Raw genomic sequence first — 14,189 nt, 5'->3', positions numbered from 1 at the left:
GACTTTAAACAGTTCTCTACAGGCCGCTGTCTATGGTGTCCATATGCGTAGCTTGATAAAGGTAGGTGCTGAGGCCACCATGCCGGGTCAACATTCCTTACTTGGTCTACTTGGCTAGCTTACACGCAGCCTGTACATTGGGGGACGCCAAAGGATCTTTTATTCTTCTTTACTTACGGCATGTAAGGTATTACAACCTTGCTCTCCACATTTCCCCTATCTGCGTCTTCAGACATGCAGCCCAGATCCACAGACTCAAAATGGCATATGTGATACTGTTACCCAGGCTGTTCATTATCTCCTCATGATTGTAGAACTTAAAGTACCAAATTATAGAATAAAGTAAAAAGCAGAACCTGATTCGGCATCCAATCAGAGAATGCGGATGATGCTCTGTAATAGAATATATACCTAGTAAAGGTAATAACTTGGCTGTCAATTTGCTATACGTTTACTATTCCAGCGAGATTTCCAAAAGTTATAGCCAATTCACCACACTCCCAACTACTTGGCCTCCGACGCTATTTCTATACATAAAAAATACCTAACAGCTTCACAATTATTTCCCAGCTGGATATATTGTTGGTCTTTTCAGTTTTATTACATAGGACCTTGTTAATAATACATTAACTCGAGAGAAAACGCATCTTAGGGCGCATATCCAGTCAGTGAATCTCGAGCAGAGTACAGGAAAGGTAGTGGTAGATTCGATCTGTGATGGTCCAGCAACTTTTGATTGTGGATTTTCCCAAGTATAGACGCTATATACATAACAATGCCAGCACGGACAGTAGATCAAAGCAGAATCATTTAGCACACCCAACTTCACCGCTACACAATCACTCTGAATAATTTCTTCCCCTCACCTCTCATCTAAGGAAGAACAGAAGGAGTATAACTCTGGTCCGGCTTAACAACCTTCCCCCCAGCAAGCTGCTTATCCGTGTAAGCAGGCCAAACAATCTGGCGGCTATCATTATTGACAACAGAAAGGGTAGTGAATCCCGCATCGGCACCAAACTGGTCGCTCCAGCCGGAGGTAATCGTGTATGCGCCGCACTTCTTAGGGCCGCCGTTGACCTGGGACGCGGGGGAGCCCTCAACGACGTACGTGCAGTCCGTTGAGCCGGCGCCCGTCTCGATCCCGAAGGTCCAGGTGCACTTTGTGTCGGCCTTGTTGCAGATGCGCTTGAGGGACTCGATTGTCCATTGGCTGTTGGACACCATCATGGATTTTGCGGGGGAGGGGGCCGGGGCGGCGAGGGCGCTTGAGGCCGAGAGGGCGGTTAGGAGGAGGGTTGTGAGGGAGAGTTGCATTTTTGCGGTGGTTTGGGTTGGTTTGGTTTTGGAGAGAGTCTGAGGAGGATTGGTTTGTTGTTGTCTTGGAGGCTTGAGATTTGATGAGCCGGATGTGATATGACCTTCAAGCAGGGACAGCACCGGTATTTATAGGTTTTCGTCGATGCTTCACTCAACCCTTCCTGCGATGTAACTCTAGGAGGAGTGCTACTTTTTAGGAAACCTTATGACCTCAGTTCGTCAAGAGTCGACTCCTATCAGGTTATCGGTATCATGGAGTGACGCTGGTGCATAGTTTCTCCGCATAGTGGAGATGCTAAGGTGCTAAATTTGGAGAGACCCTTCCCCGTTGGCCATGTCTCAGGAGCTGGCCTTACGGGGAATAGAAAGATGGGGTGAGAGTGAGACATTGTATCCGGGCTCCCATGATTTCGATATCCCAAGGTTCATGGGCGTGTCGATCCCTCATCAGATGATCTTGAAGTAGCAGAGAATCAGACTTGCTAACCAACTCCGGAAGATCCCCGCGCGCTTCCAATAGCTATAACTGTGTCTTCTACCAACTCTAACTACCGAGGCTGAGGTTCGCTAAGAGTCTAAGACATGCGTGGGACATGGCCTATCAGCTCTGCCACCCTGTGGGCTGTCGGGTCCACCCGCCACTGCAGGTATGATGTTGTAGATGAAGTCAGATGCACTTCGCCTCCTGAATATATCATATGTATTCTACTCGAGTACGGCGAATCTCCGAGCGCAATAAACCTGATTCACGAGCAGAGGGAAGGTGCATGTCTCACTCTCCGCGCATTGTTGGGGCTTGGTCCTCGTATTCCGTACAGCGAGTAAGCGGCACTTCTACACCTACTGCCTGTCTCGGCTTAGTTTCTCCATTCTCATTTGCGCTTTCAGAGAACAACATGAGAGCTCCAGTGGCATACTATCCGCTACTACTTCTGGTCTTCTGTCACAATCACAATTCGTTCGAGAACGATAGTTTAAGCGGGGCTACTCAATCCGGACAGATAGTATACTCAACCCTTCTCCTGCAAAACAGGACACGATCTGGAGCCCATGGCATTTATTATTAGACCTTCTTTGCGGGAGATTCTCCCAGTATCCATCTCGGCAATTACATTGAAACCATCCAGTACGATCCAGGTCATTGCAGCTAAGTGGAGACCCATAAGCATGAACTGGGGTCATAGATGACAGCAGACTACATTGCTTGAGCGAAAGAGAAAAAAGATGGTACGGGCCAATAATAAATAGAAAGCAATTAACACATAAGGCCTGTCTGCAGATGGGTATACCGATAATTCTTAATCTGAATGCAGGGGAGCCAGCGTCTGGACATGAAATCGCAACAAATATCCAGCGAGACAATCAGCCCCCAACTGGACGCAAATGGCCGCCAACAGCAAAATGCTATAAGTTCAACCAGTATTATTTTCATGGACGACTGAAGCCCTACTTGACCCAGGCGACCTAGACAAGGCTAAGGCTTGAAGCCGGAGATGTCTTTGGCAAGCAAAGAACCCATAACAACATAGGACGACGTACCTTTAACAGGAACGATATACCAACACCTCCGACTCCTAATGCCCGTCATCACTAGACCCAGAGACCAGGGGCCATGCGGGCTTTAATTACGTATATCATAGGGCTTAGCTTAACCTTTGCCCAGGGTGACGGGTAAACAGGTGGTTGGGTAACCTCACAATTTGATTTGCCGTCTCCTGAAACTCATTCAATGATTACTTACGTAGGGCCCCTGCTGGATAGAAGGGCTATCGACCTAGACCACCCAGAACCTTTCCATGGTCAAATAGAAATGCCCTATACAATGAATATGTGTCGACATTAACTCTCCGTCACCTTTCCAATTTGACATGCTCGCACTTGACATATTTGTACGAGGTAGCTGATACGCGCGAGAACCCCCTGATCTGATGGTTCGAAAAAGGATGGTCGAGCCCTAAACAGGAGATCAAGCATGGAGCCCGGCCCGGACGGCAGCATAACTGGTCCAATGAACACGCCGGGAGAATAATTCAAGTGTTGAAAATGAATTTGGGAATGATAACCAAACAAACAAGAATCCCATGAAGAGAAAACGATGGGTTGTTGGAGAGACCTGGATCGTGGTGGGCGATATATATACCCTCAACATCCCGCAAAAGGTATCTCGCCAGGGAGAAGGCACCTCTGGCCGTACTACTTTAAGTAGTATTAATGGGTAAACGATTAGCTGAGGAGGAAAAAAGAGTACATTCCCTGTCAACAGGTCCGCAAGTAATACTCCTGACAATTAAATCACATCATAAGCAATCTGGCGACGCGGATCAAAAAACGCCATCCATATCCTGCATCCCGTCCAAGCGCCGAAAGAATAAAATAAAGAAGAAGCCAATGGCTGCACAGAAGATCTCAAATCCTGGAAGTACTAAATACAAGACAGCCTGAACGGAGCTTGACTGTACGATATGGGAATAAACTCAAGAAGGGAATAAACTCAAGAAGGCGGTTGTCTCACTGTATGCTAAATATTGCAACGCTCGTAAATGCAATCATGATGTCGGCCTAGGACCGGTTCTTTGGTTGAGCCAACATATTCAGGCGGCTCATGCTGAGCATGCGGCTCCTAGGGCGCGCACTACCCGGGGTTCCCTTGCGAATACCCGATCCCAGACGAGAAGGAGTGTGCGAGCGGGACTTGAGTGGACTGGAAGCCGGCAATTTCGGTTTCTCCGGGGTGTTCATCTTCACCCGCTTCGCGCTCCGCTCTTGTTGAGACGGGTCGTCGGCCGGAGGCACGTTCTCGCGATCGGTCTCGTCCGCAGTCGCCCGGTGTCTCTTTTTGTGGCTGATACCGTGAGGCATTCCGGGAACTTCGGGCAGAGTAGGCTCTGGGGGAGCGTGCTTCTTGTGGTTGAGACCATGAGGGACCCCGGGCACGCTAGGTAGAGTAGCCTCCTCGGAAACCTCGGAAGGGCGGACTGAGCGAATCGTGGGTTGTTTCTGAGCGCCACCACGATCAGGCGTCAAGACGGGCAGAGTTGGATAAACGACGTCAGACATAGAGGGGTACGGTGCTGCAGTAGGGATCTTCGAAGGCGAAGGCGAAATGACTTCCTCGGCGCGGGGCTTGGTGCAAGGTGTAAATTCCACTCGCTTCTTGGGAGACGGGGTCACTGCCGGCTCCTGCGAGTCATCGTGGGACGGCTGAAGCAATAGGTCGGGGGTGAAATCTGGAGATGCTCGATGTGTGCCGGCAGCGATCTTAGCTGGGTCCTTGGAGAACAGAGGTTGGCTGCGGCGTAGGATCGACTTCAGGCTACCCAGCGTAGGGATGTTGCTTTTGAAGCGTGGGTTGAATTCAGTGCGCGGGGTGGTGGGAACATCAGCAGGCTTCGAGAGGGGAGATCGGGCGAGAGAGGGTATCATGGTAGTGCGAGGGGGCTTCAGGCTGCCAGAGGCACGCGCCATTGACGAACGGGTTGGGGTCAATAGCGAGCTGCGTATGGAAGACCTCGGGCGTGCAAGAGCTGACTTGGTGCCGGGAGGGCGGCTGCTGGGTGTCGCATTGGGTTTGTCCTGCTTGACACGTTTGGCGGAAGGAGTGGTAGGAGCTGAGGTTTTCGGAGTGCCGCTCGCTGGAAATTCGTGGCTGTCGGCCTCGTCTAGGCGCGCCTTGGAGTTGGTTCTCTTCAGCGTCTTGTCGATAGGTTGGGATCGTCCTGGTGCCGCACGGAACGCGGAGGCGTGACCGGCGATCGAGTCCATTTTCTTGAACTCCGCCATGTGCACATCTGAGAACCGACCAGCCTTGCCCTTTGGCTTCGCAATCTTGCGTTGTCCATTCTGTGATGATTCGTTGTTGGTGGCCTGGTCCTTGATCATGTCGGCCTTGATCCGGGCCACGTCGTCGCGTACGCTCTCCATGAGTTTCTTTGCTTCGTCGCTGAGCTGTGAGTCCTGGCAGGAGAATTTGAAGTCAAGGGCAGGAGTGCCGTAAAATGCGGACGCAGGAGAGGCGTTTGTTTTGCTGGGTGTGTTCTGAGCGGGCGTCTCCTTCACCACATTGCCCTGAGCGTCCTTCTTGATCGGGTTGAATCCAAGAATCAAGCCCGAATCCGCCTGCTTGGTGGTACTTTGATGTACCTTGCTAGGATGCATTTCGAAATGGGTTGGACGTGTGATTGAAGTGGTTGGTGTTTTCGCGGGCGATTTCTTATGTGAAGATGCGGCTTTGGGAGTCTGTGTTTTGGGAGTGTGTGCTTTGGGAGTTTGTGCTTTTGCGGGGGTAGATTGCGCGTCGGCAGGAGGATCGATGGGTTCGTCGCGCTCCATCACGGTATTGAGGTTTTTCTGTCGTTTGTTTTTGTTGACATTGTTTTGGCTCTTCGGCTCTGAGGGGGTTTCCTGCAATGAGAAGCGAGGGTCAGCAGCGTCACCCAGCAAGGGCGTCAAGCGATAATGCCTACCTCCACGGGCGACTGGAGGCTCCTGAGGCGAGCGGACCGGCGGACCGCCATTGCGGGATGGTTATTGCAGTAGATAGGCTCTAAATCTTCCAGCGGAGACACAAGGAAGATGGGTATAAGCACGAGGGGGGCGGGGATAAGGTGGTTGTGGGTGGTGAGGTTGAGGCATTTGAGTAAAGTGACCAAATGACGGTGTAAATAAAACGTTCAATCGGGCAGGCGGTGAGCTGACGTCATGGCGTCTCGCTTGTTTACTCAATTCCCCTTATAGAAATCACGTGACCTTTATAGTGTCTGTCTACCCTTCACATGCCAATAGATTCATTCATCAGGGCATATATCAGAGGCAAATAACTGATTCCGATCAGTTCCTTTTCTTTTTATACGCTGGGCTTCGGCTTAGACGGACACCCTACACGAGAAGTTTGGTTTTGCAAGGCAGAGTGCCAAGTGCGAGGGTATCGCCAAGTCACCTGACTGGCAGACGAGGGACACTCCCAAGCTGTCGCCACTCAACAGATACTCTTATCTCTTTCTTAAACTCGAGAGAAAAACCGACTGATGTGAGCTCAACCCTGACACCGTGAAGCTGTCGCGCATAGGAGGGGTTCATAACAACCAGCTGGTGCCAATACAACCTGCAGATCGAATGTTGAATGTATTTTATAGAATCCTCTCGCCCAACTGGACCTCCAACTCTATCGTCGCCCTCTCTTATGTCCTGAACATACAGGTCAGTAGTGCTTAAATGTTCTCCCAACAGCACATATCCGGCAACCCAGTTCTCATCTATATAGGTGGCCCGTAGTATGTTGTGATCTAAGTAGAAGGTAGGAACGACGTCATCGGGTCAACATCTTGTCTGCAGAAAATCGGAACTCCAGACTCAACTAGCCTTCTCTCCTGCAACTCCCGTCAACTTCGCTCTTCGACTTCTCTACGTCCGCTTCTACGCTCTTTTCAAATTCTACGCCTTCTTAGATTGATATATATTTTTTTTGCTAGACTTCGTACCCAATTGCGCTCACCGATTGCGTTCTCTCGCGTTCTCAACATGCCACCTCCTTCACCTCCTTCACCCCCTTCGTCATCAACCACACAACCTCCATCTCGCTTCTCACCCCCGCCAATAGCACTCCTAATCTACCCAGCAACCCTCCTTCTGGGATCGCTCTTCTCCGTCCTCTCTCCAACCGCCCAACAACCCTCCTCCGACTCCACTGAAGCCTCCGCCTCCGCATCGACCTCCGCCGAAACAATACCGATAAATTACTTCGCCCGCAAAGACAACATCTTCAATACCTACTTTGTCAAAATTGGCTGGGTTTGGTTCACGCTCGCCTTTGCCGCTCTTCTAGCCGCTTACCCGCCCTCACCCGTCCGCGGGAAGCGCCAGCTCCAAGCAGTTGCACGATGGATACTCGCGACGACGGCGTGGTATTTCACAACACAATGGTTCTTTGGGCCCGCGATAATTGATAGGAGCTTTGTGGTTACGGGCGGGAAGTGCGAGGCTGCACTTGCGGAGCTGGGTCAAGTCCAAGAGGATAAGGGGGCCTTAAGTGGTGCAGTCGCGGGGAAAGAGGAGTTCAGTGTTTATCTGACTGCGGCTGCGTGCAAGGCTGCCGGGGGTGCGTGGAGAGGTGGGCATGATGTTTCTGGGCATGTGTTTATGCTTGTACTTGTTACGGCAGTGTTGGGGGCTGAGGCTTTGGGTGTGATGGCGCAGGCGCAGGATGGAAAAGGAGAGGGAGAGAAAGTCGAGGAGGGGTCTGGTGGGGATCTTAGGACCTGGACGCTGCGGTTTGTTTCTGTGATTGTTGGGCTCGGGTGGTGGATGCTGTTGATGACGGCTATTTGGTTCCATACCTGGTTGGAGAAGGTATTTTTCCCGCTCTCTTTCATAAATGACGGTGACAAAACTAACCTTGTCAGGCGAACGGTCTGCTCATTTCCCTCACTGCGATTTATACCATCTACATCCTCCCCCGGCGGGTCCCCGCTTGGAGAGACGTGGTCGGCATCCCGGGCTTATAGCGGCAAGTGACATGTATATTATGACATAAACTACATATATGCAGGTTCTTCGTTACAGCAATGCATAGCCTTGATCATTTTCAATTCCACTTACTTGACCATTTTCGCCTCAGGACCAAAATAACCCCATTGAAACGCTGCATCTGTTAGCTTACCAGAATATCCCGAAAAAGGTCCTGGGGAAAATTAAGACATACCCCCCGGGATAACCGCCGCCGCATACATAACTCTCGTGATGGGCCTCAAATCATCCGGAGTGGCATCGCCACCAATCGAAGCCTCCATCTCCTCCCGCCACGCATCGACAATCTCGTCCGCGTAAATGCGCAGATCGACCGAGCGCTCCTTCTCGGAGTCCTGCTCGGCCATGCACCGGATACCCAGGGCGGTACCGAACTCGCGGAAGGCAAGCCGCCGCTGTTTGCTCCGGTATAGGTAGCGGTTTATTTCGAAGAGGGTGTCTGTCCAGTCAGTCACTTAGTTGTCGGCCCAAGTGATGTAAAGGTGATGAGATATACAGATCTGCTCAAAGCACCGCTCCGCCAACCGCCTAGCCCAGTCCTCTTCGAAAACCCACTGCACCGTCCACATGGTCATCCCCAGATCCAACGGATCCGTCGAGACAAAGTGCTCGCCCTTGCGCCTCATCACGCGCGCATAATCCGCAATTTCCTCTTTCAAAACCTCCCCTTCACCATTATGTGCTGCGGCAGCCTGCAAAAGCCTCAATACCACAAACCCATCAATCGGATCCAGATTCCCCTCGCTCCCAACAAGGACCTTATCAAGCTCCATCCCCATCTTCCAGACCATGCGCGGGCGATCGGAAGACCAATTCATGAAGAATGGAGCGTGAATTGTCTTTGCCAAATTTATGGCCTGCTCGTTATACCGCGCGTCACCAGACGCAACGCTCATTCGGTTCAGCGCGAACATCCATAGTGTCAGGTAGTGGTGGTACTGGCCGTCCCCGTCGCTGCCGCCCTCGTCGAGTTTTCCAATCCGTAACCCCCCACCCAGCGGGTTGGCATCTGATGCGCCGCGTAGTCGACGGGTGCCGTCGCGCGTGTAACCTAGGACGTCGTGAACTGTGGATACGAGGCGTGCGGCGAGGGTTAGGTAGAGATCCCCACGACCACCATCTGTACCTGTCCCTGCAGTTTTGGCACTGGTGCGCAGTCGATTCGTCTCGGTATGCAATGTTAACAGTCCCAGTACGCCGAACGCGTCCGTCCATAAGTACCGCCCTTTATGGCCGCCTGAAGCTTGAGGCGGAGTCCAGGATTGGGGATCTGGGATGGATTTGGGGTCCAACGGGCCGTAGAGGGTTGAGAGGGCGGATTGGAATGTTGACAACTTCTTTTCTCTGTTTGTATAGGACATGATGTTACTGCAGGTGTGGATGTGAGATTTCTGTCGTATGGGCCGAGGTCGATATTGATGTTGATACTGGAGTTGCAATGGGTGAAGGTCTCGGAGCTTGGGTAGATTGGGAACTTGGCCTAGCCGTTTGGCGTTTCGCATTCCTCCTGTGAGATTCATGTGAACTTCGCACTCCATTGTGCTGATCTGGGGTATGTTTCTGGCATTGAGCTATCATGAAGTCATAGTGGCAATTGACGCTAAGTGACGCAAACCCTATACCTTCCCAGCCTTTAGTCTACCTCAGCTATACAGAACACCAAGATCAACCAAAACACCAAAAGAAATGAAATGAACGCCCTCAAAACCATCTACAACACCATCAAACCAACCTCAACCCCATCACCAAAAGCAAGAACCGCAACCAAAATGTCCTCCGTCCCCGCCCTATTCCGCTCCTCCATCCGCCCCCTCCCAGACATCTCAAACCCCTCCTTCGCCACGCACTTCGATACCTACGCCAACAACCGCCTCGTCCTACTAGGCGACGGCAGCCACGGCACATCGGAATTCTACAGCGCACGCGCAGAAATCACGAAGCGGCTCATATCGCAGCACGGATTCACCATGATCGCGCTCGAAGCGGACTGGCCGGACGCGGAGGAACTAGACCGGTACGTGCGGCAAAGACAAGGTCCCAAAGCGAAGATTGGAAAATCGCACGAGCGAGAACAGGATACGCAGGGCGAGGCGTTCCAGCGGTTCCCGACGTGGATGTGGCGGAATGCGGAGATGCAGGGGCTTGTCGAGTGGGTGAGGGATTGGAATGCCACAAAAGATCCGAAGGATCGCGTAGGCATATACGGGATGGATCTTTATTCCTTGGGAACATCGATGAAAGCGATCATTAATTACCTCGACTCCGTCGACCCCGGTATGGCGACCGAGGCGAGGAAGAAGTACGGCTGTTTAGAGCCGTACGACTCCGAACCACAAGAATACGGCCTCGACGCGCTCCGCGGGTTCAAAAACTGTGAGAATGGCGTTGTCTCGATGCTCCGCGGCCTATTGGAAAAGCGACTCGAGTTCGCTTCGCAACCCGGCGACGGCGAGGAATTCCATTCCAGCGAACAAAACGCCTACGTCGTCCGCGACGCAGAGCGCTACTACAAGGCCATGTACTATTCCTCCGCTGGGAGCTGGACGCTGCGCGATAGCCACATGGTTGATACGCTGAAGCGGTTGATGAAGCACAAGCCTTCTGGAAGCAAGGCCGCTGTGTGGGCGCATAACTCGCACTGCGGAGACGCACGGCACACGGCTATGGGGAGGCGCAGGAAGGAGGTTAATATAGGACAACTCTGCCGCGAGGCTTTTGGCAAGGAGAACGTCGCGCTTATCGGGTGTGGTACGCATACGGGGACTGTTGCGGCTGCGTCGAGCTGGGGGGATGATATGCGCGTGATGAACGTTAAGCCGTCGATGCGTGAAAGCTGGGAGCGCCTTGCGCATGATACGGGGGTTCCCAGTTTCCTGCTTGACCTGCGCGAAGACCATCTTAGTCGAGAAGTGAGAGAGGCCCTGCACGAAGAGAAAGCCCGGCTGCAGCGGTTTATTGGGGTCATTTATAGACCTGATACGGAGCGCGTGAGCCATTATTCTGCGGCCGACCTGGTCAATCAGTTTGATGGGTATGTCTGGTTTGATGAGACGAGTCCTGTCAAGCCTCTGGAGGTGTTGCAGCCCAATACGCCGCTTGGAAAGGAGGAGACGTATCCGTTTGGGTTGTAGCTGTATAACTGTCTATGTATTGTATGAAAAGTTCCGTTTATCATAGTATTCTTGGGTCGTGTATCGTAAATCGTGAGTCTCGCGGGGTTTTTCGCATCAATGCGCAAATCTAAAGTCCAGCCTCTTGCTCCCTGTGTCCGAGCTGTTCTTGATATAGTCCTCTCGTTGCTGCAGAATCAATAAGTATCACATGCAGCCCCAAGATTATATTCAAGGGTAGGGCTTCTACCTCCTCGCTCATACCCCCCAAAACCCTCTCCCTCTCCCTATTCCGTCTAATATAGTAAACCTTCGTTGCAACGAACAACCCCAACCCTAACAGATTCAACCCCAAAAGCACTGAGTACCCGCGCTTATACAGCGGCGCATCATCAGCCCGGAAGACATTATTCCCGATGATATTGCCCATTTGGACACTCACTGGAGCAGCAAATCCTCATTAGCATATATACCTTCTCCATTACAAAGGTATGAGGGGGCCAGGGGGTAAAATACTATTATAAACAGCGGCCGAAACCGTCCTCGTGCCCACATTATTCGAGTTCTTACTCGTCCACCCAACCAATATAGCATGGCAATAGGGGTAGGATAGGAGAATCGTCATGATCGCGTACGTGCCCCATGCGTCGACCATCGAGCCGTTCCAGAATCGCAGGATAAGTAGACAAGGTAGGACCCAGAGGGATTGGATACTTGCGACGAACGCGCGCTCGTTCAGGCGCTCGCTTAGGTGTGTTAGGCCGTTGAGCATTAGGATGTGGAGGATGTTGTAGGGGATTATGAGGAGGTTGGTTTTGAACTGTCCATTTATTGGTTAGTCTGTGGAGAAGATGAGGGGGGTGAAGGATACGAAGGGGGATGGGTACAGTGTCAAACCCCACGCTCTTCAGAGTTAGGGTTATATATGTCCGCACGGGAACCATGGGGGTATAAACGATGAGGCCGAGGAGATATAGAGGCCAAAGATCATAATCTCGCAATGAGTCCCAGAGCCGAGGGAGCGTGATTGCTTGGCGATTGTGCATGTCTCCTACATCCATCCCACAGTTAGCCCTGTCCCCATCATATATATACATCATACTAGGGTAAATAGATAGATATTGAAGGAGATACCTTTCGACGGATCATCCCTCAAAACCCGATTCACAGTAATGCGCACTTCACGGTCGCTAAACCACCCCTTTGGCCGGAACCACGTCTTCGTTTCGACCGCCGACGCAGGCATCATGAAGAATGAGGCTACGCCGACAAGAAGCGTGATTAGGCCCTCGATTAGGAATAGCCATCGCCATCCGCTCCAGCCTAGTACGCCGCGCATGTGCAGCACACCGAAGGCGACGAAGCTGCCCAGAATTTCGGTTACAGAGAGGGTTGTCCAGAAGAGGCTGTTCTCATTATATCAGCATTTAATTCACATTATGAGGCTATAGAAAGGGGAGGGACCTCAGTCTTGTAGGCAACTCGCGGCTGGTATAAAAGTACGATAGCCAAAGGATAATATCCGGAATAAATCCCCCTTCCAGCATCCCCAGTAGAGATCGGGTAAGGAAGAAACTGCGCCGCCCTTGCAAGCACGACTGCGAAATTGCGACAAGTGACCAGAGCGTCATCTGCATGGGGATCCAGCGGTCTGGGCCGAGGCTTTTGGAGATTAGTTGGCTGGGGAGTTCGGCGCTTAGGAAGGAGATATAGAAGATTATGTTGCCGGTGTTGTATTCTGTCTTATCTGTTAGGCATAGGTCATAGATCAGGAGGGTAGAAGGAGGGAGGACCGTTTGTAGCTAGGCCTAGATCGTCTAGCATGTTATCGGAGACTGCTTGGACGAGGTTGCTCCTGTCGACTTGGAGTCCGAAGAACATCACGCACTATTTATATACAACAGCTTAGCTTCTCATACGCTCATGAACAAAGGGATAAGACGTACAGCCCACAAACAAACGTGCCAATCAATCTTCCTAACAGTATCGCTCTCCTCGCGCCTCGACCACGTCAATTCTGGATCGAAAACATGCCGACACTCATACTGCGCCATCTCATAGAGACGCCTATACCGCTCCGCTACTTCCGGATCCGCGAACGGGTTCGGCGAGCTAGAGCCCAACCCGTCAGCTGTTTCGAGAGCCTCGACGCGAGACCCGTCTTTGCTGTCGCGGGGGTCCGTATAGGATGACGACTCGTGACTGTCTAACAGCCGCTGCGTGACATCCTTGACTGTATCCATCTCTGAGGCGGATAGTTCTATGAGCGAGTCGGGGCTAGAGTCCGAGTCGAGTAGAGTGTCCAACTCGATTTCGGGAGACATGGCGGAGGCGAAGCTATAAACAATTCAGGGCGTAAGTCTGACCGCACGTCATTGCGTCCCGAAGTCGCGTATGGAAAGGCCCGTCCGCTTCGTCTTGAGTTCACCGAATAAGGTTGTACTTTGGCGGTGCGCGTGGTGTCTTGTGATGCTGCGAGTGAGAAGGTTGGTGGGGTTTGTAACTTGGAAGTTAGACGGCGCAATAATATGCCCGATTGCTTATTGTCTACTGAGGGGGTGTAGCTACCTGCCGAGTATGTTTTGTGATGCAGAAAGTAGAGAATGGAAGCTATGCAGGAGCGGCTTGTGATCTACGATTGCACCATAGCCACGAATGGCGTCACATCGAGGGGGGATTGCATGAGAGCTGAGGGGGATTCGCATCACGAGGCTTCCAGAGGGTAATCCTCGCTCTCTATTTAATCAAGAAGTGTCCCTGTTTTTTTTTTTTTTTTTTTTTTTTTTTTTGTTTTTTTTTTTTTTTTTTTTTTTTTTTTTTTTTTGGACGTAGGAATTTAAGTTATGGATGGTGTCGAATTGTGCTAACCCGACAAGATAATTAGGGTTGCAGCGACATGGACATACGCAAATTTCAACTCCTCTCTACACTGAATATCGGATCACGCCCCCGCCGTCCACAAGCAGAATAACCTAGTGCGCAAATCTAAAGTCCAACCTTTTATTCCCCTGATCAGTCGTCGTGTCGGGATACTCTTCTGTTCTGCGCGCTGTTAGCCTCGTCCGTTCCACCCTGTCCAGTTTATTGCGACCTACCTGAGGGGTCATCTTATCCCAAATTGCATCCCGAGCCTTATTCCGCCGAGCACTTTGCCCTGTCGCAGGATATTCAGGTCCGCGTTAAGTGGGACGACCGCACGGTCTCACACTGGGATAAGTCACTACGCACATGGCCGTC

At 51.6% G+C, this 14,189-nt stretch overlaps 7 protein-coding genes across 7 annotated transcripts; 3 read left to right on the top strand and 4 right to left on the bottom strand.

Annotated features, from left to right (window-relative positions):
- Nucleotides 1-507: 507 nt before the first annotated feature.
- BDV17DRAFT_265103 (uncharacterized protein) lies at nt 508-1,656 on the bottom strand. Its single transcript, XM_073758138.1, has one exon. It carries the CDS (start codon nt 1,315-1,317, stop codon nt 874-876), a length of 444 nt encoding a protein of 147 aa, XP_073614823.1. The 5' UTR covers nt 1,318-1,656; the 3' UTR covers nt 508-873.
- A 394-nt stretch (nt 1,657-2,050) lies between these two features.
- On the top strand, nt 2,051-2,672 carry BDV17DRAFT_265101 (uncharacterized protein). The gene has a single exon (XM_073758137.1). It carries the CDS (start codon nt 2,088-2,090, stop codon nt 2,385-2,387), a length of 300 nt encoding a protein of 99 aa, XP_073614822.1. The 5' UTR covers nt 2,051-2,087; the 3' UTR covers nt 2,388-2,672.
- Nucleotides 2,673-3,460: 788 nt separating this feature from the next.
- Nucleotides 3,461-5,924, bottom strand: BDV17DRAFT_265100 (uncharacterized protein). The gene is made up of 2 exons (XM_073758136.1): nt 5,784-5,924; nt 3,461-5,721 (listed from the first exon to the last, which is right to left on the bottom strand). Exons 1-2 carry the CDS (start codon nt 5,832-5,834, stop codon nt 3,880-3,882), a joined length of 1,893 nt encoding a protein of 630 aa, XP_073614821.1. The 5' UTR covers nt 5,835-5,924; the 3' UTR covers nt 3,461-3,879.
- A 680-nt stretch (nt 5,925-6,604) lies between these two features.
- BDV17DRAFT_103852 (putative inositol phospholipid biosynthesis protein Scs3) lies at nt 6,605-8,293 on the top strand. The gene is made up of 3 exons (XM_073753726.1): nt 6,605-7,665; nt 7,719-7,833; nt 7,934-8,293. Exons 1-2 carry the CDS (start codon nt 6,838-6,840, stop codon nt 7,818-7,820), a joined length of 930 nt encoding a protein of 309 aa, XP_073614820.1. The 5' UTR covers nt 6,605-6,837; the 3' UTR covers nt 7,821-7,833; nt 7,934-8,293.
- On the bottom strand, nt 7,911-9,203 carry BDV17DRAFT_292005 (uncharacterized protein; the record flags this gene model as incomplete). Its single annotated transcript, XM_073762265.1, has 3 exons — nt 7,911-7,957; nt 8,018-8,281; nt 8,339-9,203. The coding sequence occupies 3 exons, from the start codon at nt 9,201-9,203 to the stop codon at nt 7,911-7,913; spliced, it is 1,176 nt and encodes a 391-aa protein (XP_073614819.1).
- Nucleotides 9,204-9,611: 408 nt separating this feature from the next.
- BDV17DRAFT_282228 (putative erythromycin esterase) lies at nt 9,612-10,973 on the top strand (the record flags this gene model as incomplete). Its single annotated transcript, XM_073760166.1, has 1 exon — nt 9,612-10,973. One exon carries the CDS (start codon nt 9,612-9,614, stop codon nt 10,971-10,973), a length of 1,362 nt encoding a protein of 453 aa, XP_073614818.1.
- Nucleotides 10,974-11,069: 96 nt separating this feature from the next.
- BDV17DRAFT_298732 (major facilitator superfamily domain-containing protein) lies at nt 11,070-13,195 on the bottom strand (the record flags this gene model as incomplete). Its single annotated transcript, XM_073763741.1, has 8 exons — nt 11,070-11,141; nt 11,203-11,393; nt 11,469-11,772; nt 11,840-12,003; nt 12,087-12,358; nt 12,417-12,690; nt 12,746-12,839; nt 12,899-13,195. The coding sequence occupies 8 exons, from the start codon at nt 13,193-13,195 to the stop codon at nt 11,070-11,072; spliced, it is 1,668 nt and encodes a 555-aa protein (XP_073614817.1).
- Between the last annotated feature and the right edge of the window lie 994 nt (nt 13,196-14,189).

The sequence above is a fragment of the Aspergillus undulatus genome (assembly GCF_047715775.1).
Source record: "Aspergillus undulatus strain CBS 261.88 unplaced genomic scaffold BDV17scaffold_29, whole genome shotgun sequence".
Classification (NCBI taxonomy): Eukaryota; Fungi; Ascomycota; class Eurotiomycetes; order Eurotiales; family Aspergillaceae; genus Aspergillus; species Aspergillus undulatus.
This window is presented reverse-complemented; position numbering and strand designations above follow the sequence as displayed.

Bases quoted from the DNA above. Each gene is read 5' to 3' on its own strand.
- BDV17DRAFT_103852 (XM_073753726.1), top strand. From the start codon at position 6,838: ATGCCACCTCCTTCACCTCCTTCACCCCCTTCGTCATCAACCACACAA. The intron at 7,666-7,718 runs GTATTTTTCCCG...TAACCTTGTCAG, and splicing joins TCCATACCTGGTTGGAGAAG to GCGAACGGTCTGCTCATTTC.
- BDV17DRAFT_265100 (XM_073758136.1), bottom strand. From the start codon at position 5,834: ATGGCGGTCCGCCGGTCCGCTCGCCTCAGGAGCCTCCAGTCGCCCGTG. The intron at 5,722-5,783 runs GTAGGCATTATC...TTCTCATTGCAG, and splicing joins GCCTCCAGTCGCCCGTGGAG to GAAACCCCCTCAGAGCCGAA.
- BDV17DRAFT_265101 (XM_073758137.1), top strand. From the start codon at position 2,088: ATGTCTCACTCTCCGCGCATTGTTGGGGCTTGGTCCTCGTATTCCGTA.
- BDV17DRAFT_265103 (XM_073758138.1), bottom strand. From the start codon at position 1,317: ATGCAACTCTCCCTCACAACCCTCCTCCTAACCGCCCTCTCGGCCTCA.